General features: G+C 36.8%; 1 protein-coding gene across 1 annotated transcript in view; it reads right to left on the bottom strand.

Annotated features, from left to right (window-relative positions):
• Positions 1-24,309, bottom strand: part of DCDC2C (doublecortin domain containing 2C) — a 133,035-nt gene that overhangs the window by 46,496 nt on the left and 62,230 nt on the right. Inside the window, exons 6-7 of the mRNA XM_044659566.1 lie at positions 4,541-4,661; positions 3,760-3,860 (exon numbers count right to left, since the gene is read on the bottom strand). Coding sequence (XP_044515501.1) covers positions 3,760-3,860; positions 4,541-4,661 — 222 coding nt within the window. The remainder of the gene's footprint in view (positions 1-3,759; positions 3,861-4,540; positions 4,662-24,309) is intronic.

Raw genomic sequence — 24,309 nt, 5'->3', positions numbered from 1 at the left:
TGATTTATGCTGTGATGGAAGAGTATAAGTGTACTCCAACTTAAGTGTGCTCCTTATTGAGTACGGCAATCCTCTGGGCTTTGGTGTATATTATGCATATTTATAATGTAATGTCAGCTGTTACACTGGCATATTGGATTTAGGGAATATTCTGCCTTCTTGAGCTCCTTTCTTACAGTTACAGTGCCTTGTGTATAGGAAGCACTCAATAAATATTTGCTGAATCTAAATTTTCTCTCAAAAGCTCTCCTACTGGCTTCATAAATGTATTCTTTGGATATTAAAAGCCCATAATATTGCATTACTGATAAGAGCCACAAAACTACACTTGAAAGATATTGTTGACTCCAGAGCTACAAGAGAACTTAGACCTGGACCTAGTTCCACTCTCTCATTTACAAATATGGAAATCAAGCTCCCATCAGCTCAAGGTTTCATAGGTAGTAAATAGTACAGCCAGGATTCAAAACTGGGTCCTTCCACTCAAGGTTCAAAACTCTTTCTGACCTATCTCACTGTTCCTTTATAGTACACTCATCAAAAGACATCAGAACAAGCTAATCTAAAAAAATACCCTCTCCTTTCCATTCCTTTTCTCTGTCTAAGGAATGGAACAGTGATCTAAAACCCCATGTTACCTAGCTTTGGCTTTTTAAATAATCCCAAATAACAAATTCTTGTCCTGGCTTTCTGATAATTTTGCCTTTTATAAGGTAGGGAAGCAATCAGAGAAAGGCTACCCTAAGCCTAATGATCTAGTAAAGAGAATTGGTTGGTACACTGGAAATGAAAAGAACTTGTCAGCTTAAAATTCATGATCAATAAGGAATGCTTCAGGCATAATACAGATTACTCAAGACTTCAGGAAAACAGATTTCAGTGAGTTCAGAGAAATGAAGAGGAGGATCCAATAGCCTGAAGCTCTAAAAGAAATGTCAGCTCAAGAGAGATGAGAAGCTCTTAATTCAATGCAAGAAGCAATTATTAAGTTGCCTACTGTGTGGGGGTGATTGTACTAGCTCTGAGACTACAAACACAAAACCAAAAAAAAATAGTCTTGGCTCTCAAAGAGCTCACATTTTATTGGGGGATTGTAGCCTGGGCAATCAGAAGACCATTAAGTTTGGTCAGTCACTCAACAACCTGATGAGATTATAGGATGTAGCTTTTTGAACTGGACCAGCAGCACAACCTCTTGACTAAGACATAAACTCAGACACCAAGGATTCAGATATGGGAGTACCTATATTTTAAGAAGATTATTCTGGCTTCAGTAAAAAGGTCACCAACCCCTTGGTAGTATGATGCAGTTAATCATTAGTCTTCAGACTATTGAAAGAACTGCCTCCTGCTGTGGTCTCTAATAGTGAGCTTCTGAACTATTCAACTCTCTTTGGACCATTTTTTTAAAACCCTTACCTTCTCTCTTAGATTTAATAGTAAGTATCACTTCTAAGACAAAATAGTGGCAAAGGCTAGGCAATGGGGGTTAAATGACTTGCCAAGGATCACACAGGTAGGAAATATCTGAGGTCAGATTGGAAGCCCTGGCCTCTTATCTTTAGGTACGGCTCTTTATCCACTGAGTCATGTAGCTGCCCTCAATGGTATCTGTTTTCATGAAATTTTTAGTGTCTATATCAATCACTCTCGGTGAGTGGCATAGTGAATAAGAATAAGTTCTTTATTTTTGTTTTTATTTCATTTTTATTCATTCTCTACCTCTTCAGATTTCCTTCTTACCAAAACCTCAATTATTCCTTAACCCCTCTAATCCCTTCTTCACTCCAACAAGTTAGTCATCCATCTCTTTTCCCTCTGGCTTTAGCACCAATAACTCTCTTCTTTACCCTGTTCCATATTCCACCCAACACTCCTAATTATCCTGTCTTCCTCACTCTTAATGATACTCTTCAATCAATCAATATTTAGTAAGTACATACTATGTGCCAGGTACTATGTTAAGTACAAAGGGAAAAAGAGGCAAAAGAAAATAATCCTTGCCTTCAAAAAGCTTACTATCTTTTAGAGGAGACAACATGAAAACAAATTATATAAAACAGGATAAATCAAAAATAATAGAAGGAAGACACTAAAATTAAGAGAGGTTAGGAAGTGTTTTCCTGTAAAAGATGAGATTTTAGTCGAAATTTTAAAGACAGTCAAGGAAGTCAGTAGGCAGAGTTAAAGAAGGAAAACATTCCAGACATGGGAAGCAGCCAGAGAAAATGTCTGAGCCCAGAGAGATAGTGTATTATTTGTGAAACAACAAGACAAATGTCACTGGAGAAAAGAGTACATGGCAGGGAGCAAGAGGTAAGAAGAATGGAAAGGTAGATGAGGGCTGGGTTATAAAAGGCTTTGACTGCCCAACAGAGCATTTTGTGGCTAACCTCCTCAAATGGGAGGAGTGATCCAAGTAAGGCTTGGTTAGATCATAAGATAATGGAGACTAGGAATTCAAGAGAGGAGAATAGTGTAGAGCTGAATTGGTTCATGAAGGGGTCAAAATGGAGAAAAGAGGCAGTGGCTAGTTTTGAAGATCAGCGAGCTTCCAAGCTATAACAATTTACTTCCAGGCATCAAGCCATCTCACTGAGCTGGCTTTTGTCAAAGGTAAGATGGAGATCTGCTCCTTATTTATCTGTAAACAAGAACTCTCTAGGGTAAGAAAAGTCAGCAAGCTCTAGTCTCCACATAGGACTACAGTGACTCAATCATCTGGTGAAGAAGAAAGGACTTGTTGGCATTCTTCTAGGAGAAAAGACTCATCTCTTCCTATGAAAAAGTAATGAGGGAGGATTTGGGATCTCTAAATCCACCTCCTTAGTGGCTATTTACCAATCAAAGATGTGGAGGGAGATCCAGGGAAGGGACTGAAATGATGAGATCACAAGGGGAATATAAGACATGCACCAAGGGAATTCTTTTTTTTTAACTCTTACCTTTCATCTTAGAATCAATACTAAGTACTAGTTCCAAGGCAGAAGAGCAATAAGGGCGAGGCAATTGGGGTTAAGTGAGCTGCCCAAGGTCACACAGTTAGGAAGTGTCTCAGGCCATATTTCAACCTAGGACCTCCCATCTCTAGGCCTGGCTCTCAATCCACTGAGCCACCTTGCTGCTCCCACTAGAGGAATTCTTGCTCTTTTACTCTACTTGAGCTCTTGGGTGTCTATTCAGATTGTGGAGGGAGTCAACTGATCCACTTTAGATTGTCTTGAGGAATCAATTAATAAATTAACTTAAAATTAAGAATTTCTGGAGAGAACACTAATAATAGCAATATCATAATAATAGCAGCATCACAATAACAGGAATATCATAATTATAATCAACTGTGAAAGACTTAGCTACCCTGATCAATATATGATATACATATCAATACAATTGGAGCCATATATCTTAATATACAATCATTCATGGCAAATCCAAAGGATTAATTATGAAAAATAATTACCCATCCCCAGAGAGAGAGAACTAATAGATTCTGAGTTCAGGTTGAGGCATTTTTTTCCAGTTTTTTTCTTGAATTTTGTTCTATATTTTTTTGGTGGGGAAGATAACATAGCTAATATGGAAATGTGTTTTGTATGATTTCCCATGTATAATGGGCATCATATTGTTTGCCTTATCAATGGTGGAGGGAGGGGGAATTAGAGAGAGAACTTTTGGATCTAATAATTTTTAAATGGATGTTAGAAGAAAAAACAGCTTTTCCCATCCAACCCCTCACCCATCTATTTCCAAGTTTGTTACCTCATCAACTGGCAAGTCTACTTGCAAATTCTTATCCTCTTTCACATACTGTGCTCCTTGAATTTCTTTTCTAGAGGTGCGTGCTGGATACACATCGCCTTCTGGAGAGTAAGAAAACAGATTTAGGAAACTACATTAAGTCACTGAGCTAAATTTACATTTGCCTTAGAGAGGCAGCCTGATATATAGTGTAAAACATGCGGTCCCCAGAGTCAGAATGCGTGGCATCCTTGGCAAATCATTTAATCTTTCTAATATAGTTTCTTCATTTGCTAAATGTAAATCATACTTGCACTATCTACCTCGTAGGATTGTTGGGAGGAAGGCATCTTGTTCAACTTTAAAATTTCATTTAAAAAAAAGTATTTACCATTTTATTCCTTTAAATTTGTGGTACAATAGAAAAAGCACTTCGTCTGGAGTTCATATCCCTATCCTGATAATTATTACCTGTGTGACCTGAGGCAAGTCACTTAACCTCCCTAGGCCTCAGTTTCTTCATCTGTAAAATGAAGAGGGTAGGCAAGTTGGCCTCTGAAATTCCTTCTACCCCTACATCTGCTGCTAATTAGTTATGACTCAGAATACACAATGTGCCTGCCTTCTTCTATGAAGCAGATAATCTAAATTATAGTATAATCTCATTCATTCAAAATAATTGAAGGGTAAGACCATCAGACTAGGTCAAAATGTCAATTATAGATTATTTCCAAAGAAATACAATTTTATTAGTTCTAAGAATATTTTTACAGAAACATAAAGAGGTTTAAGAAGGGGAAACTTTGCTTTAACAAAGAGGTTATCAACAGCATGTAATTGTGGACCACTGAGCCCCAGACCCTGGTCCTGGGCTGCCCCACGAAGCCCTTGTCTCTGCTACTGACAGAACTGTCATAAGGTATCTGCACATCCCAGGAAAAGTAAGAAAAGTAAAGTTCTGGAATATTCCTAACCAAGTGAAGCTAGAAAATCTTTTAAAAAAAACACTCAGTACAATGGAATGAGTGATGGGTTTAGAGTTCAGAAGACTTTGGTTTGAATTCCAGCTTTGCCCACTTATTACCTGTGTGACCTTGGATAAATTATTTAACCTCTCTGGACTTCCATTTCCAGCTGAATAGAACTACAATGAATACATGACCTGTGAGATCCCTTCCAGCTAAAAATCTGCAATCCTATGAAAGGCTACTCAAAAATAGACTCCAGTGACCATGCATGACCCCACAGGACTAATGATAAAGCATGTCACCATTCTTCTGACAGAAGGTAATGGACCCAAGGTAAAGACTGAGACATACATTTTGGGGCATGGAAAATGTGTAGATTTGTTTTGCTTGACTATATGTGTTATAATTATTTTACCCCCTTCTTACTGGGAGAGGAAGGCTTGAGGGAAAGAAAAGGGAGCTATCAATAATGCTGGGGGGGGGAGGACTAAAAGAAAAATGGGTCAGTGAAGTAACTTTTTTTAAACCCTTGCCTTCCTTCTTAGAATCAATACTAAGTATTGATTCCAAGGCAGAAGAGTGGTAAGGACTAGGCAATGGGGATTAAGTGACTTGCCCAGGGTCACACGGCTAGGCAGTATCTGAGGCCAGATTTCAACCCAGGATCTCCCATCTCTAGACCTGGCTCTCAATCCACTGAGTCATCTAACTTCCTCCCAGTGAAGTAACTTCTAAAACATATAGAAGGAAACAGAATGTAGGCAAAGGGAAACATGGACACACGGGTCATCTTTGAAAGTAACATGCTGAATTTATTATATGCGTTTTTAAAGCAAACTATACATTCATATATTTATGGTTTTACATAGAATTCTCATTTTCTATGCTGTTTTTTATGTGGCAATGTCCTTTTCTGAGTGTTTGTTGAATTCACAATAAATAAACAAGAAAAGAAATAAACATAAACTCCTACGTGCGAGAGAAGGGGATTGTCTGATGTCAAAAAATAAGTGCAATATTGAGCGATTTGGAAAAAAGTTCCTCACTGTGTTCCTTTCTGCTGCATGTATACCTTGGGCTGCTTTCCATCTTGCCTGATTCTGGTTCTATTTAGTGGGCATTTAGCTGTCCCCACAAGGCTCAGGAATCACCAGGAGAAAGTCAAAACAAAACTTTGTTGTCAAATTATGCACCATTCAAGCAGCATCTACCTATAATTTTTTCATTCAAAGAAAAGAGTTCTCATTTGAGGGATATGGCCTATTATGTGTATGTGTGTGTATACATATATAAACATTATATATGTATTAGAGGTATCTATCTTATGGTTGGACTAATAAGGCCATTGCCCTACTCATGACCAGCTGTAGACATACCACCCAGAACTGAACCTCTAAAGGTTAAAGGATAAAAAATAACTGATGAATCATAACCAGTAGTTAAATCAGCTAATAAGCTTCTCTGAGAGCAATACCAGTACTTTGAACTGCACCACTGTTGGTGGAAATAGCTGAGTATAAAAAATACATTTTCCTAAAATTTCAAAACTTGCTGAGATATTCTCTGCTTCACTATGTCTTTTGTTTCTGGAGTCAAGAAGACTCGTCTTCCTGAGTTTAAATTTGGCCTCAGACACTTACTACTTATGTGACTCTAGACAAGTCATTTAACCCTGTTTGCCTCAGTTTCCTCATCTATAAAATGAAGTGATGGAGGGAATGGCAAATCATTCCAATATCTTCACCAAGAAAGCTTCAAATGGGTTCACAGTCAGACACAACCAAAACAAATGAACAACAATATCCCTTCTTTTGGTCTCTTTTTCCCCATTTTCCATCTTCTCTTCCTTTCTTCTCCTTCTATGTCTTTCTCTAACTTCCTTTTGTACTTTTCTCTCTCTTTCTCCCTAAATTAACATCTCTTCATCACTTCCCTCTTTCGGTTGAGGGCATTCTCATCTTGGGCACTTTCTGTTGAGGGCATCTTTCCAAGCATAGAAGGTGACAACTTTCTTAACTATTCATTTTTCCTCTCTCAACTATGGCTAGTGAAATGCCAAATTTCATATATTCTGCTTCCTAATGTCTCTCCATTTTGTCCCTTTCTCTTCATTCACCCAGTTGCATGCTAGATTTTGATTTGGAGAGTGTGAGTCTAAATTCTGGTTTACAGCCTGTGTAACGTCTGGCAAATAACTTAATTCATCGGTAGAATGAGTCAAATGTACCAAGCACCCTTAAACTATTATCCTTCATTCTACAATTATAAGGTCCTCACAGTAGTTCAGAGTTCATCACCTCTCACCAATACTATTGCCACTACCTCCTGCCTTGTCTCTTCCCTCTCCAATCCATCTTCCGTGCACCTATAAAACTGATCATTTTAAGTACAAGTCTGACCATGTCAGTCTTATCCAAGAAGCTTCAGCAGCTTCATATGACCTCTAGAAGAAACTATAAATTTTCTGTTTGGTATTTAGAGCCCTTCACAACAAGCCCTTTCTTGCCCATTCTGATTTCACATGACTCTTCTCACAAACTCTATATTCCAGTTAAACTGGCATATTTTTCCCTTCTCTCTAATTAATATTCCATCTCCCATTCTTTTGCCTTTGCACAGACTATTCCAATTTTTTGAGATATTTTGCCCTCTCACCTCTACTTCTTTGGACTCCCTGGCTCCCTTCAATACTAAGCTAAAGGGGCAACTAAGTGGACTCAGTGGATAGAAAGCCAGGAAATCCTGGATTCAAATCTGACCTCAGACACTTCCTAGACCCTTTGGCAAGTCCCTTACCCCAAAAAAGCTAGCCCTTACCACTCTTCTGCTATGGAGCCAATATGTAGTATCAAATCTAAGACAGAAGGTAAGGGTTTAAAAAAGAAAAAGACTAAGAGTCACTTTCTATATAAAAAGACCTTTCCTGATTCCCCCCCCCAAATAATGTCCCCTCAAAAAATTTTTCGTAATTTTAATGTATTTTTCTTTCCTTGTCTATGTATATATTGTTTCTTTCTAATAGAATGTAAGCTGCTGGTGGACAGAAATGGCTTTTATTGTGTCTTTGTATTGCAAGCACCTAATACAGTGCCTGGTGTAATAATAATAATAATAATAATAGCTAGCATTTACTCAAGCACTTCATGGCTTGTAAAGGGATTTACAGTTATCTCATTTTATCCTCACAATAATCCTGGGAAGTTTTTTACAGATGAGGAAACTACTAAGGTTGAGAGAAGATCAGTGACTTGCCTGGGGTCACAGAGCTAATAAGTATCTGAAGTATTATTTAAACTCAGGTCTTCCTGACTTCGGGATGAATGTTCTATGCATGCCTTCACCTAGCTGCCTCCTATTGTATTTATAACCAGTGCTTACTTAATATAAGCTTTTTTTTTCTTGTTGCTTTTCTAATTCCAACTTCCCCTTTATACATCATAAGTCATAGGATTTCGTGATGGAAGGGAGCTTTGAGATCACCTAGCCCAATACCCTCTCATTACAAGTAAAGAAACCAAAGACCAGAGAGGGGTGATCTTTGCCCAAGATTGCACAGCAGCAGAGCAAGGATTCAAACCTAGATGTCCTGATCCCAGAGGATGTACCTTAACTTTCCAACTCCATCATGCTGAATCTGTCTTAACTGGCCATAGTATAGAATTAAAATAATATTCTTTGTAGTTAAGGATTCTTTCCAATTAGAAAGTAATATCAAAGTCAAACAGAAACAGAGGACACAAAACCCTACTTATGGACCCTGTGGGTGCATATTGACTAAGAAAACTATATATTAACATTATCTATGTTCTATCATGTTTTTATTTATTTTATTAACTATATACCAATTATATTTAATCTGGTTCAGGCCACATTCTGAGTGTTGGAAGCTATATTTTTGATACTTCTGACACAGAGGATAGTTTTATACTTGAAGTCATAAAAAACTGAGTTCAAATCCTGTCTCTGGGGTTTCCTAGCAATAAGGCTATGAGCAAGGACGTTAACCTCTCTGATATTCATTCCTTTCACTGTGAAAAAAAGATAAAAATAACCATTAAAAGAGGATAAAAAACATAAATGATGATACCTCACCAAAAAAGTCAGTCATTATATTTTCTATTCTTAATTTAAAATGCAGATAAATTTAATGATATAGACCTACTTTTTTAAAAACCCAAACTAATTGAATGAGATTTGTTTTGTCAACTGATTTTTCTATAATCGGTGACATGTGTGCATGTAAGCATACATTGCCCACGTGTGTTCAGACATTTACAGGGCATTATTTACAGATTTAAAGCTTAAAATTGAACAAAAATAACATCCTACATATGTATGTACATATATATGCATGCACATCAATATAAACATACTCGTTTTTCAATTTTATGGTTGCCTGCACACAATAGAGAATGGTGAACTTTAAGGTAAAAAAGACCAGAATCTTAATTCTGCCTCAGGCATTTATTTACTAACTATAAGATTCACTTATTCTCTTCGGAGTCTCCGTTTCTTCAACTATAAAATGGGGATGATAACAACACCTCTCTCCCATGGTTGTTGTGAGGATTAAATGAAATAACAAATGTAAAGTGCTTTGCAAATCTTAAAAAGCTATATAAATCCTAGTTCTTATTATTAATTGTACACAATATGGTGTAAACCTAAATTATAATGAAAATATTTATTTCCATTTCAGGTATGTACACCTCTAACAAACATCTCTTTTTGTTCATTACTAATAGCCAATAGCTAACTAAAAGGATTAACAGTAATGTGACAAATGATTTAAATATGAAGGTCGATGGGCATGCCATTGTACAAGGGAACCAAGGTTTATTCATTATGAGCAAAACCACTGAATTTCATATAAGAGGTAATATATAATTTAAAGCTAAAAGCACATATTTTTAAAATAACTAAAAACTACTATTGAAATATTATAAGTTTTGTATGGTATTTCAAATTTATATGCTTTTTTTAAAAAACTCTTGCCTTCCATCTTAGAATCAATATTGGTTCTAAGGCAGAAGAGTGGTAAGGGCTAGGCAATGGGGGTCAAATGACTTGTCCAAGGTCACACAACTAGGAAGTGTCTATGGCTAGATTTGAACCCAAAACCTCCCATCTCTGGGGCTGACTCTCAATCCACTGAGCCACCAAGCTACCCCCAAATTTATATGCTTTTCTATGTTACTTTTATAGTCTTCTTTGGGCTGTTGCTGGCCTCATCACTCCTATTAGGATCCTTGCCTACATCCTTCAGGGTTCCTCTTGTGATCTTCTATTACCTCTAATAGTCTAGTTCAGGGTATTGGAACATTTACTCAATATAATGCTAGAAATACACTAGAAATCTTATCAATTTTTTAAAAATTTTTATCTAATAGAAAATACCAAAAAATACTAACATTTTAAGTACCTAAAACAAATAAAAAATTTCCCCTTACCTCCGCCACTTAGAGTTAAATGATCTATGAAACTTGGCTTCTTGCTTAACTTTGCATAAAACACTGAGCTCTGGGATTTTTTCAGAATTTCTTCATATAAATGATGATCACCGTCTTCTTTTAGATCCTGGTGAAAGCATACATTGTAAACAAAACAGCATTGAGTAAGCTTCATGTTCCAATCAGTCTAAACAGTCATTCTCACTGGTTTGGTTTTGAGGTAAAAGATTCATGAGCGTACACAATAGGAGTTGGAAGTTAGGCAAATTGGAAATAAGTATTGCATAAAAACCCTGCTGTAAGCTACACCCAACAATTTGTAGCCTTTGGAGAGTAGGGAGAAGAAAAGAGAAAATCTGAATCTTAAAATGTCAGAAAACAATTGTCAAAAATTTTATCTATATGTAACTGATAAAAATTTGTTTATTTATTTGTCTAAAAAAAATGTTGGAGTTAGTGGGGAAGGGTTTAGTCACCTCTGAAGAAACCTTACCTCCTCTACTGGCTCAATCCCAAAGTGTCTTATATTTCCAATCTGTAAAATGGCAATAATCGTTCTATCACCTCCCCCCACCCCAAGGGATGATACAAGAGTTAGCTAATTACCAGAAGGCATTCCACCTCAAGTCAGATCATGAGTGCCTGTAAGATTTAATATATAGCTGGAATAAGAAGATTTTGTTATGAGAACAAACAAGATGAATGGGAGTCTATTCTCATTTTTCTATGCTTCTCATCAAATCAAAGTAACAAAATTTCAAAAAAGATTCAATAAGTAACTTCTGACCAAACATCAGAATGAAGCAAGTGTTTCTGGTATAGAAATAAAACATGTGGTGCATACAATAAGAATTAAAAATGTTTTATGAGCCATCCTTATGGATATTAATAGAACAATGTAACTTTGTTCAATATATTTATGTATACTACATAAGAAGACTATATTAATTAATGTATTACTAGAACCAATATAATATTTTACTACATTCTGGCTCTATAAAAAAAAAACCTAAAACTTCCTCATTGAATATAAGCTCCTTGAGGGCAAAGACCATTCTATCTTGTTATATGCCTGTTGCTTCCTAAATATTTGCTGATTAATTGATTGCCTTTATTGTTTTTATTATGCGCTTTACTAAAACATTTGGACACATGACATGATAGGTGTGTCTGTACCTAAATATAAGGTATATGTTTGTTTCTTAGATTGGACTTACGATTTTCCCAGTAAACTCTAGTAAAGAAATTACCTCTGTGGACACAAATCAGTAATTACTCCACATTTTGCATTTTTAGAGAGTTGCCTAGATCATAGCCAACATATGCCAGAGGCAGGACTGGAACCCAGGTCTTCCTGACTCAAAACTTGGCCCTTTCTCTAGTATCCTACCTCATGCATATGTACATATATATATACATATATATATGAGAATAATAATTAGTATATATAGTGCTTTAAAGGTTTACAAAGCGCTTTTACATATATTACTCTCATTGCAACAACCCTGTGAAGTCTATTATTGTTCATTTTACAAATGAAGAAACTAATGTTAAAACAAGTGACTTGCCTAAAGTGACTTGCCCTGGGTCCAGGTCATTAGTAAGTGTCTAAAACAGGAGACACACACACACACGTACATCTATAGTTTTCACATATGTGCATATATACCTATTTATACATATAGGTATGTGTATTCATGTGTACATATATGTGATGGATAAACACATTTATATCAATCACCAAGCATTTCCTATGGCAGTAGTTTCTAGGAATATAAAAACATAAATAAAATCAATCTTGCCCTCAAATAACAAATAAAAATATTCCAAATAGATACAATAGATATAAGGTAATTGGAGGAGGCACCACTGGTATCTGGAGTCATCAGGGTAGTCCCTACATACAAAGGGACATTTGAACTGAGATTTGGAGGAGGTAGAATCAAGATGGTAGAGTAAAGGTTCTCCCAAATTCCCCTCCAAACAACTCTAAAATAACTCCTCAAATTAAATATTGGAGCAGCAGAACCAATAAAAGATCAGAGTGAAAGAACTTTCCAGACCAAGACAACTCAGCAGATTGTCAGGAGAGGTCTGTCTCGCCAGGATGGTACCTGAGTCATGAATGCAGTGCAGCACAGGCTGTGCCCCAACAAACCAGTGGCCAGCCTAAGAGGCAGCTGCATCAGTGGCACCAGCAGCTTCTAGAATTCTCAGTCCACAGAGAGTAAATAGGTCAGACAACTGGTCAAAAAGAAATTATAGGAGACCCTTTGTTAGTACAAAGTGAAAGACTCTGCTGCATTGCCCATTCACAGTTCTGGGTTACAGACCCAAGGCAAAGAAGCACACTAACATAGTAGCACTTGCAGTTTTAGTGGAGCAAGAGCCCTGACCACAGTTCTAGAGTGCTGTAGAATGTTCATGGTTGCTAGCAGACCAAAGCACAGGCCAGGAAAATATTAAACACACCTCTCCTTAGATCATACCACCTTGTAAGAAATAAAAACTTATAGACTCCCAGAACTAGCTTTGAAAACCACAGCAGGAAAAATCTGAAACTGGGGATAATGCCCCCTATAACCCAACTTAGGAGCATAGCCCAACTTTAACATTAAGTTAAAAGTCAAGAAATAGCCTGAGGAAATGAGAAAACAACAAAAAGGACCTGACCAAGAAAAGTCATTACAGTGACAGGGAAGATCAAGACACAAACTCAGAAAAAGACAATAAAGTCAAGATAACTAACTACAATACCTCAAAGAAAAATGTGAATTGTACATAAATCCAAAAAGAATTCCTGGGAGAGCTCAAAAAAGATTTTATTTTTAAGATAAGTAGAAGAAAAATTGGGGGGGGGGGAGGTTGGGGAAGAATAAGAGTAATGCAAAAAAAATTTGAGAACTTGGCAAAAAAAGAGGTAGAAAAAAATAGTGAAGGAAATAACACCTTAAAAATAGAATTGACCAAATGGTAAAAAGTCACAAAAATGCACTGATGAATAGGAGAACTCCTTAAAAAGCAGAATTGGTCAAATGGGAAAAGAGATACCAAAAAATCACTAAAGAAGATAATATCTTAAAAAATAGAATAGATAAATGGAAGTTAATGACTCCACAAAACATCAAGAAAAAATACAACAAAGTCAAAAATAAAGAAGAAAAAGTCAAATATCTCACTGGAAAAACAACTGACCTGTAATATAGATCCAGATGAGATCATCTAAGAATTACCAGACTACTTAAAAGTCATGACCAAAAAAAAAGGAGCCTAGATACCATATTTCAAGAAAGTATCAAGAAAAACTGCCTTGATATTCTAGAACTTGAGGATAAAATAGAAATTGAAGGAATCTACCAAATCACCTTCTGAAAGAGATCCCAAAATGAATACTCTGGGGAATATTATAGACAAAATTCCATAGCTCTCAGAAGAAGAAAATAATGCAATCAGCCAGAAAGAAACAATTTAAATATCATGGAAACAAAGGATAGCCAAAGATTTAGCAACTTTTACGTTAAAGCCTGAATGGCTTAGAAACTGATATTCTGGAAGGCAAAGGAGCTAGAGTTACAACCAAGAAAAATCTACCCACCAAAATAGTATAATCCTACAGGGGGGAAATAGATATTTAATGAAATAAAAGACTTCCAAGCATTCCTGATTTTTTTAAAAAGGACCAGCATTGAATAGAAGATTCTGACTTACAAAAATGAGTCTCAAGAAAAGCATAAAGAGGTAAACATGAAAGAAAAATCATACGGGATTCAGTGAAGTTAAACTGTTTGCATTGATATATGGGAAGATGATATTGTTAACTTCTAAGAACTTTATCATTATTCGGGTAGTTTAAAGGAGTATACATAGATTGAGGACATAGGTATGAATTGAGTATGATGGGATGATTTCAAAAGAATAGAATTAAGGGTTAAAGAAAGGAATGCACTGGGAGAAGGGTGGATGAAGAGGTAGAATAGGGGAAATTATCTCAATAAAAGAACCACAAAAGAAGATCTTTTATAGTGGAAGGAAAGATGTGGGGTGGCAAGCAACACTTAAACCAGAATTGGCTCAAAGAGGGAATAATCTACATATTTAGTTGGATAAATAAACCTACCTTATCCAACAGGGAAGAGGGAAAGGAGATAAGTGTGGGGAAGGTGTTGATAGATGGCAGATTAACACAAGTAGAACTGAGATGTGAAGAAAACCAGGAATTCTATGAGGAGGAAAGTGCATGGTATAAAACTAATCCAAAAAGACAGAAACAAGAGATAGAATGCCTAATATAATAGCAAGGTAGCTGATTTAATTAAACCTGAAAGGTATAGAAAATGAAAAATGGGTAACATGGATAAAAAGATTGGATGGATCCAGACTGTAAAGATCTTTAAACATCAAGCAAAAGAATACAATTTGTTCTTAGGGTTAATAGGGAGCCACTGGAGATTATTATGCAGGAACTAAGATGGTCAGATCAGTGCTTTAGGAATATCACTTCAACAGTTATGTGGAAAATAAGACTGGAAAGGATAAAAACCTAGCTGCAAGAAGAACAATTATAAGACTTTTATAATAGTACAGTAAGGATATAATGAGTATCTAAAACTAGGATAGTAGCCATATGAATGAAGAGAAGGGGATGATTAATTTTAAAAGTTATAATGAGGATAGAATTTTATGACATGGAAACTAATTAGATATGTGAAGTAAATGAGAGTGAGGAGTTGAGGATGATGCCAAGGGTTGTGAACTTGTATAACTAGAAGGATGGTGATATCTTGAATAGAAACTGGGAAATTTAAAACAGATATGGAAAGGTTTGGTAGAAAATATATTAAGTTCTCAATTAGACATTGGAAGCTAAGTGGCTCATTGGATAAAGTGCAGTAAGTTTTCAAAGCATGAAGCTTAAGGTGAGGAAAAAATGTTAGGAACAGCCACTATGAGGATTATGATAGAAAATCAATTAGGAAGGAGCAAAAATATTGTCTTGTTGCAGTGCAAATCCATTTGAAATTGGATAACAGAAATTTGAAGAACCCATTTCGTAATATATACATTCCTCCAGCAACATTCAGGAGCTCACCACAAGGATCAAAGTAGATGGTAGGAAGAATCTGGGTTTGAGTTTGGGAAGACCTGAGCAATAGGACAGGTAGGCAAGGGACTCCAGAGTAGATGACAATCGAACTGGTTACTATCAGGTCAGGAATAGTAAGGTTCAAAAATGAAGCTAGAGCAAGAGCAACGGCCTAGAAAATTCTGGAGGAGATGGAGTTTAAAATGAGGACTAATTGGAATGCAATAGAGGGAGAATGCTAGATTTTGGTCATATAATGAATTTCAGAATGTTCAATCATAGAAATAGAACACTGCAGGTGATTTTTAAGATCAAGAGTATGGCCTTAGCCCTTACTACTCATCTACCTTGGAACTGATACTTAATATCAATTCTAAGCATAAAGTAAGGGTTTTGTTTTGTTTTTATAGAACAATATACAATATCAAGAGGGGACTGGACTGTCCCTGTGTGTAATTGAAGTAGAATGGGTACTTTTTACTAGTGAGATACATACTATAAAAGAATAAAAAGCCACATCTATATGTTTATGGTATATTTTCACCTTGATGTTAAGATAGACACAGATATGAAAGGATAAGAAATTCACAATGCAACAAGTTCAGACAGACATTGATTTCTTCATACTTCATTACTAGAAATTTCTAAATTCCTTTCATCAGTAACCAGAAACAGTGCAAAAGTTTAGTGGGACCAAGAAAATTAGTTCAGTTTTCCATTTCACTCAATATTGCATAGCTAACCCCTATGAGCCATACAGTACTATATTTTTCTTATCTTATTCAACTCTTACAGTAAATGAAATTTATTACAAATTATTCAAACCTGCCTGCTCATTTTTCTTATTTTCCTTTATTTTATTAGAGCACCAACAAAATGGTTTTTGGAAAACCAAGCATTGTTTGTATATGTGTGTGTATATTTGAATATTTCTCTCTCAAACTGTCCATGTCACTTAAAATATCTAACAATCCCCCACTTTGTAGCTTTAATATGTACATATACCATAAAAAACCACCTATTTTTTTCCTTTGCAAAAGTAAAGTGTGAAAACAGCCCTTCACCCTCATAAAATCAGGTCTAAACAACAAATGTATCTATGCTCAGATTTTTTACTGTAACATTTGGGGAATTTTCACACGTTGAGGAAGCAAGATTTTAAAGGAGTCTTTTTTTCTTTACAAACAGGAAATGGGATGTAGGTAGGTGGTTGTGTTTGTTGGTTTGGGGGAGGGTGTTGAGAGGAGAGACAGCAGTTTGGCTATGTATTGTGAATATGAATCTTGCCAAAGTTTGTCTGTGGTCATGCACATTTTTTCTATTCTTTACTTCAAAAACAAAGTCTAAAGACACCAAATATTTACCTCTTTGCCTATAAAATGTAATTGAAAGGACAATGATTCTCATTAAGAAGGGGAAACCATGACAGCCTAATTTATCTTTGTGTGCAGTGCATAGTCTATGGGGAGTAAATCTGTTCAGACACAGATGAAGATCACAGTTATGTTACTGTTGCATCAGATATTTTATACCAGTGTTAACTTACTATGAGTGTATGAAGTGCCTCAGAAATCTCTCCCCCATCTGTCTCTCTTTTTCTCTCCCCAGTCTCTTATTTTCATTCCCATTTCCTATTCCCTTCTTTGTCGAATTCTCCCCAACTTTGTTTCTCCAGCCCAACCCATCTTTCTTTCTCTCTATCTACATTCTCTGTCTCTCAAACCCATGCTCATCTTTCTTCCTCCCTCCCTTTTTGTCCCTTCCTCCCTCCCTACCTTTCTTTTTCTCCCTTTCTCTTGTTGTACCTGCTCTCCAAGAATTAATATAGCTAAGAATAGAGAGGTTGATCACCTGAGGTGATGAATTTTTTGTCATGACAACATGACACAGATAAAAAATGTAAATAGTCTTTAATCCTATGTAGACACTTTCCACTTTTACAATCCTGGTGACCAATTGGTGCAAAAGGCAGCAGAGAGTATTATTAACTTATACATGACTCTCCATTTCCCACTTCCATGCCTTTGAACTTACTATCCCCCATACTTGGAATATACTCTTTCCTCACTTCTGCTTCTCAGAATCCCTGGTATCAAGACTTAGATCAAGCATTCTACTTAGATCAAGACTTCTACATGAAACCTGTTTTGATCCTTGTCCCCAAGCTGCTATTGCCCTCTCACCCAAAATGATTTTGTATTCATTTTGTTTATACCATATGTATGTTTGTGTATATATGTGTGTGCATGTTTGTATAATATAAATGTATATGCATTTCATCTTCTTCTATTACAATGTAAGTGCCTCGAGGGCAGAAACTTTTGTCTTGCTATACTCAATGGCTCAACACTAGATTTAACACATAGTAGGTGCCCAGTAAATACTTGGTTGATTGATTGTAAAGTCCACAATCTGATGGACTATAAATATAAATTTAGTTCTTGATACTGTAAATGGGAACCCCTTACAAAGCAAATGATAACCACACTGATACTCTTAAAATCTGCTACTAGACAGAAAGAAGGATCACAGATTCTCATTATACGAGGTGAATAAAGATAATGATAGACTTGGCTTCCTCACATGCCTAAAGAAGCAAGAAACATCATTTAATGAGACATGGTCACCTCATCCACAGCATGCTTGTTGAATATATGCCCAAAAGATCATCTATAAGATAATCACACTTTATGTACCAATTATCTGCTGAAAAAGATAATGCAGAGAAATTCTATGGAGAATATGGCAAGATCCTCCAAACCAAGTCAAATTGATACTTTGATAATTGAACACTTCGGTATGAAGATGAATATAGAGGAAAATCATTTGGGACTAGGAAAAAAGCAAGTAGTTCATAAGTCTCATCTCTATATATCAGAAAGAGGTTTTTTTCAAGAAAGGAATCAGAGTGAGATGTACATAGGAAGCACCAAATATTGGCATGCAAAAAAAATGAACTTGTCCATATCTCAGAAGGCAGGTTTCAGATATGAGATTCATTCAAGAATCAGCTGTCACATCACTGACTAGTTAAAATGAAATTCAACATTAAAACCAAGAAAGAAAAAGAACAAGTATGACAAGAAGCTCAAACAACCTAATTAAACAAGCTGTTGGCTAAAAAGAAGGAAACTGTCAAAGGAAAACATTGACTCTGATGATTAGCATTTCTTGGAGTCACCACAGGAGGCCAAAAGAACCACAAAACTGCCTCTACCAGGAAACATTTGATTTTCTTTTCAAAAGGTAAAACAGGAGAAACTGTCTAAAGAGTGGATTCACAAGGAACCTACTCACCAAGGTGGATTTTTTAAATAGGTACAAAGGGTGGAAGGCAAAACGTGTTAAGATAAATATGAGGGTAGCTGGGTAGCTCAGTGGAGTGAGAGTCAGGCCTAGAGACAGGAGGTCCTAGGTTCAAACCCAGCCTCAGCCACTTCTCAGCTGTGTGACCCTGGGCAAGTCACTTGACCCCCATTGCCCACCCTTACCAATCTTCCACCTATGAGACAATACACCAAAAGTACAAGGGTTTAAAAAAAAAGATAAATATGAGTTCATAAGTCTAACACAATCCTATATGAATATTGTCAGGTAGAGAAGTAATGGACTCATAGTATACAATGACTCATATATGAGTGAGTGAGAAAGACATACAGAGAGATAGAGACAGACAGAGAGAGAGACAGATAGAGAGAGAGAGAGAGACAGACACAGACACAGAGAGAGATAGAGACAGAGACAGAGACAGAGAGAGAGCTAATGAGAGAATTTCTTTTGTTTGACTATGCCTATTTATTAAAGAGTTTTCATTTTTCTGTTTTTCAGTAGGGGAAGGATATATGGTGATGAAAATTTACGTGAAAAGAAATTTTAATTAAAAAAGAAGTCATGAATGTTCAAACACAGCCTCCCTCCTACGAGTCACAAACAGCTACCTTAGAGAAGGGCATATAAGGGTGCATTACAGTTGTACAAACTTTCAGGAATATGATCTTTTCAAAGGGAATATATTTTGTTCAATAAGTAGTCAGTAAAAAAAATGGCAGAGCCTCTCAATAATGCAGATCCAGAAGAGGAACTGGAGCAACATGACTCAGCCTTCTGAATAGAAGATGGGGCATTTCCTGGGCAGTTCTGGTATATTGGGAAAATATAGATCCAGAAATCCAGCCTTTCCCTGTAGAAGAGAGGGGAAGTTTCTGGACAGTGCCATACTCTTGGAGAAAAAAGATCCAGGAATATTACCTTCTAGAGAGAAAAGGAAGTGTTCATAGACAGTACCAGCTTCATGGAGAGAGGAGACTAGTACATGTGACTCCAAAATTAGAAGAGCAGTCCCAAACTGAAATAAAATATGGAATAAACATCTGAACTTTCCCATCCACTATCACCATAAGCCATTTATATTCTACTGGGAAGGAGATGGTCTCTATAGCAACATTAAGTTCATTTTATTCTGTAGAAGTCCAAGCCCTAATCCTCAAAAAGAGTAAAATTTAACCTAAATGCAAAGGGTTACCTCACATTCATTGCCCCAATTTCATTTTTCTTCTAGAGGATTCCAAACTTCTATGAGAGTGATGTAAGGCTTGGAGTCAACATAGGTCCCCACCAAGGTAGAAAGTAAGACTTACCAAAGGGAATGTGAGTACCTTGATGGTATATGAGCAACTGAAATTCTTTGTGTTTTCTGAATTCTGTTCTTGGTGTGAAATAAAGGCCTTCCTAGAGTCTACAAATTGTTATCCTGAGTGCTTACATTAGAACTAAGGACTCTTTTACCCAAGTTTGTGCAGTTTCCCAGAGGAAACTTTCAATCAAGACAAAATGAAACAGTGATTTTAGGACAGCTTCCCAAGATCATACATAGTATGTGTAATCCCAAAACTTTAGACACTATAGACTTTCAGTCAATAGACTCCAGGGGGAAATTAGTCTGAAGAAAGTTTGGTTTGACTCAAAATGAATCTAGATTATCCCAAAAACATTTATAGATGAAATAAAGAAGTCAACAATTAAATGTTATTGTCTGTTCCTATCAATATGTAGTCTCATAATTGATGATGACTGATAAATGGGAATTTGGGAAGTTGGGAAGAAGGAAATGAACCAGAGTGGAAATACAGAGTGGATGGAATGAAGAGAACCAGGAAGGGTAGGGGAAGCTCTCAGAATCCTGGGTTAGAATTCTGAAGGAGATAACTGCCATCAGGGTTTGGACTGTGTCATTTGAAATTGTTATAAGCCCTGGAAGACTACGTCTCCCAGGACACTCTCTGCTACAACTTCCCCTGACAACTCCCACTTCCTTTGTGGGAGGTGTCAGGGAAAGTATAAAAGAGAAAGTTTTGTGCCTTTTCTCTCTCTGGACCCTGGAAGCATCACTCTCTGACCCTGGAGTCTCTCTTGCTGCTCTCTTGAGCCCAGAGGCTCTCGGACCCTGATCTCTCTTGGTGCCTTTTTCCTTTTCTTCCTACCTCCTACTTTTCCCTAGACCTTCCCTTTCCTAATCCAAATAAAACCTAGCTATTCAAAACCCTAAAGTTGCTCTCTGCTCATTTATTTGAGCCCCTGAAGGGCTCTGATCAATTTTCCCCTGTCTGGGCTGGAGACTGCTACCTTCCTCTCTCCTTTCTCCCATCCGTCCTACCTTCCTACCTTCCTACCTTCACTTTCACCACACAGGACCCTGAAGAGGTACACACCTCCTAAACCCAGCTCTTTCCTCCTATTGAGCTATGATCTATTCCTGTGCTTATTCAACCAATTCATAATACCAATTTTGGCCATAATCTGATTCAACATCTGAATATGTCTCAAGCAGGAATTATCAGAGACAGTGACCTGAACTTCTCAGTTGCCTTTGGTGGGCATTATTAGCCTTACCTAGGTGACAAGGTCACTCCTGGCACCTGATCCTGACTCCTCAAATCTGTGCCTTTCATGAGAGATTATATTGAACATGGGCTTGGCCTAGAAAATTTAGATTAGACAGGGAAACTTGAGACAGAGAGGAAGTAGGAGTAACCTTACTTAGCTCTGCTAAGAACAGAAGCGATTCTTTACAGAATCAGATGGTGGGGAAAAGGTTGAATTGATTAAGATTAGGGAATCTTCAGTCCACATACCTTACCCTGTCCTAAACAACATTTTTCAATAAATCTGCTACTTTTTTAAGTGAAGTCAGAGTGGTTGTCAACTGGCCTGAGACAGAGAGATGCCATCTTGCTCTCTATGTAAAGAAGATCTTCGGCCCAGACTGGGTTAAGTAAAATCCCAGTCACCTGTCTTTATTTACCATCTTTCACAGTGGAGCCTTTGGACTCAATATCCAATATAAAGAATTAGAAAATATATTCAGCAAAATAAAGTCCTACGAATCAGCTAGACATTAGCAAATAAACTCATGGAGGAAAAATGTGGGTAGATACTCCTTAAAGTCAAATAGTGATTGCTTTAAAAGATATCTTAAAGTTGGAAAATTTCAAAAGGATTGAAAATGTCCCAAATAGAATTGATAATGAAGATATTAGCAACTACTGGAATACATGCAAACTTTTCCCTACTCTAGGAAAATCTTTAAAATGTCTTCAATATACATCACAGGATCATAGATTTATAATTAAAAGGAACTTTAGAGGCACCTAGTATAATTTCCTCCTTTTAGAGATGAGAAAATTAATGCCTAGAGAGGGCAAGTGATTTGTTCATTGTTACATGGGTAGCAAATGACAGGGAGAAGATTTTAACCAAGATTCTCTGATTCCAAAGTCCATGCTCTTTTGAATGTACCTCTCAAAGAATCAAGGTTGTCCTTAATGTCCTTAATGAAAATATGATAGGGGTAGGGGGTAGCAAGGTAGCACAGTGGATAGTGCAGCAGGCCTGAAGGCATGAAGACCTGGGTTCAAATATGCATTTATTAAGTGCATACTATGTACCAGGCACTGTGCTAAATTCTTATAATTATCTCATTTTATTCTCACAATACCATGAGTGGTAGGTGCTATTACTGGGGATCCATTTTAGAATTGAAAAAAATTGAGGTAAACAGAGTTAAATGACACACCCAAAGTCACACAGCTAGGAAATGTCTAAGGGAGGATTTGAACTGAAGTTTTCCTAACTCCAAGCCCAATACTCTATCTGCTCTAATACCCAGCTGCCTGGGTATATAACTTGTGATCACTTTTAATATTCCTTTGATTGTCAGTATCTATCCTAGACCCTATTGGCTTATACCTACTGGTATAAACAGATAAACAGAGCATTTATTAAGCATTTACTATTTGCCATTTATTATACACTACTAGGCACTGGAAACACTTGTCTTCAAGAAATTTATATTCCATGACAGACCAAGAAAATTGGTCTAGAAGAGACAAGGCAGAAATTAATAGAAACTTGGACTCCATACTTAAAGAAATTATTCAGCAAAATTGCCCTGAAGTTCTACAACAAGGGGGCAATATAGACATTGAAAGGATCCATAGATCACCCTCTACACTGGACCCAGAAAAGTCAACACCCAGAAATATAATAGCGAAATTGAAGAGCTTTCAAGTTAAAGAAAAAATCTTACAAGAAGCCAGAAAGAGACAATTCAAATATCAAGGAGCACCAATAAGGATCACACAGGATCTGGCAGCCTCAATGCTAAAAGACCGCAAGGCTTGGAATACAATATTCAGAAACGCAAGAGAGATGGGCCTGCAACCACGAATCAACTACCCAGTGAAACTAACCATATACTTTCAGGGGAAAGTATGGGCATTCAACAAAATTGAAGAATTCCAAGGTTTTGCACAAAAGAGACCGGGACTAAATGGAAAGTTTGACACTCAACCACAAATATCAAGAGAAAGATGAAAAGGTAAATAAGAAACAGAGGGAAAAGAAAGAAAACTCATAGTCTTTTAAGCTTGACTCTTTGAGGGCATAAATAAGATCTAATTATCTGTATTACTAGGTGGAGAAATGCTATGTATAATTCTCTGTAGTGAACTCTATACACTATTATAATATTCACTATTATAGCAACCAGAAGAATAATTCATAGGGAGAGGACAGGATACTAAATGGTCTAAGAAGACATGGGGGTGGGAAAGAGGGGGGGAATAGTAGGGGAAACCAAGAAAAATCCGAGTAAATAAGAAAAATAAGATATTCTATTACACACAAAGAGGGCATGGGGAGGGGAGGGGATAAATAATACCATAAGAAGGAGAGGAAGAGAGCATAATCAAACCTTACTGTCAGTGTAATCAACCCGGAGAAGGAAGAGTAGCTTTATTATCCATCCGGATAAAAAACTCTATCTAACCCTACTGAGAAAGTCAGAAGGGATAAACCAAAGGGAGCAGGGGAGTGGGGAGGCCAAAAAAGGGAGGGGAGAAGAAGGAGGAGGGAATTCATTTGGTCTTTAAAAAACAAAAATAGGGGAACAACAAGGGAGGTGGCAGAAAGGGAAGTCAATCAAGGAATGGGATAAGGGATACCGGCTCAAAGCAAACCACTGGTGTAAAAGAAAATAGTGTAAGAAGGAGTGGGTGCAGGGGAGGATACAAAAATGTCAGTGAATACACAACTAACAATTGTAACTCTGAATGTGAACGGGATGAACTCGCTCATAAAATGGAAGCAAATAGCAGAGTGGATCAGAAACCAAAATCCTACCATAGGTTGTCTACAAGAAACACATATGAGGCGGGTAGACACACACAAGTTCAAGGTTAAGGGTAGGAGCAAAATCTTTTGGGCATCAAATGAGAAAAAAGAAGGCAAGAGTGGCTATCATGATCTCTGACAAAGCCAAAGTAAAAATAGATATGATTAAAAAAGACAGGGAAGGTCATTACATCCTGATCAAAGGCAGTATAAACAATGAGGAAATAACACTGCTCAATATATATGCACCAAGTGGTATAGCATCCAAATTCATAAAGGAGAAACTGGCAGAGCTCAAGAAGGAAATAGATAGTAAAACCATACTAGTGGGAGATCTAAATATTCCTCTTTCAGATCTAGATAAATCAAACCAAAAAATAAATAAGAAAGAGGTAAGAGA

The sequence above is a fragment of the Gracilinanus agilis genome, chromosome 2 (genome assembly GCF_016433145.1).
Source record: "Gracilinanus agilis isolate LMUSP501 chromosome 2, AgileGrace, whole genome shotgun sequence".
Classification (NCBI taxonomy): Eukaryota; Metazoa; Chordata; class Mammalia; order Didelphimorphia; family Didelphidae; genus Gracilinanus; species Gracilinanus agilis.
The sequence above is the reverse complement of the archived record's forward strand: the minus strand, read 5'-3'. Positions and strand labels throughout refer to the sequence as shown.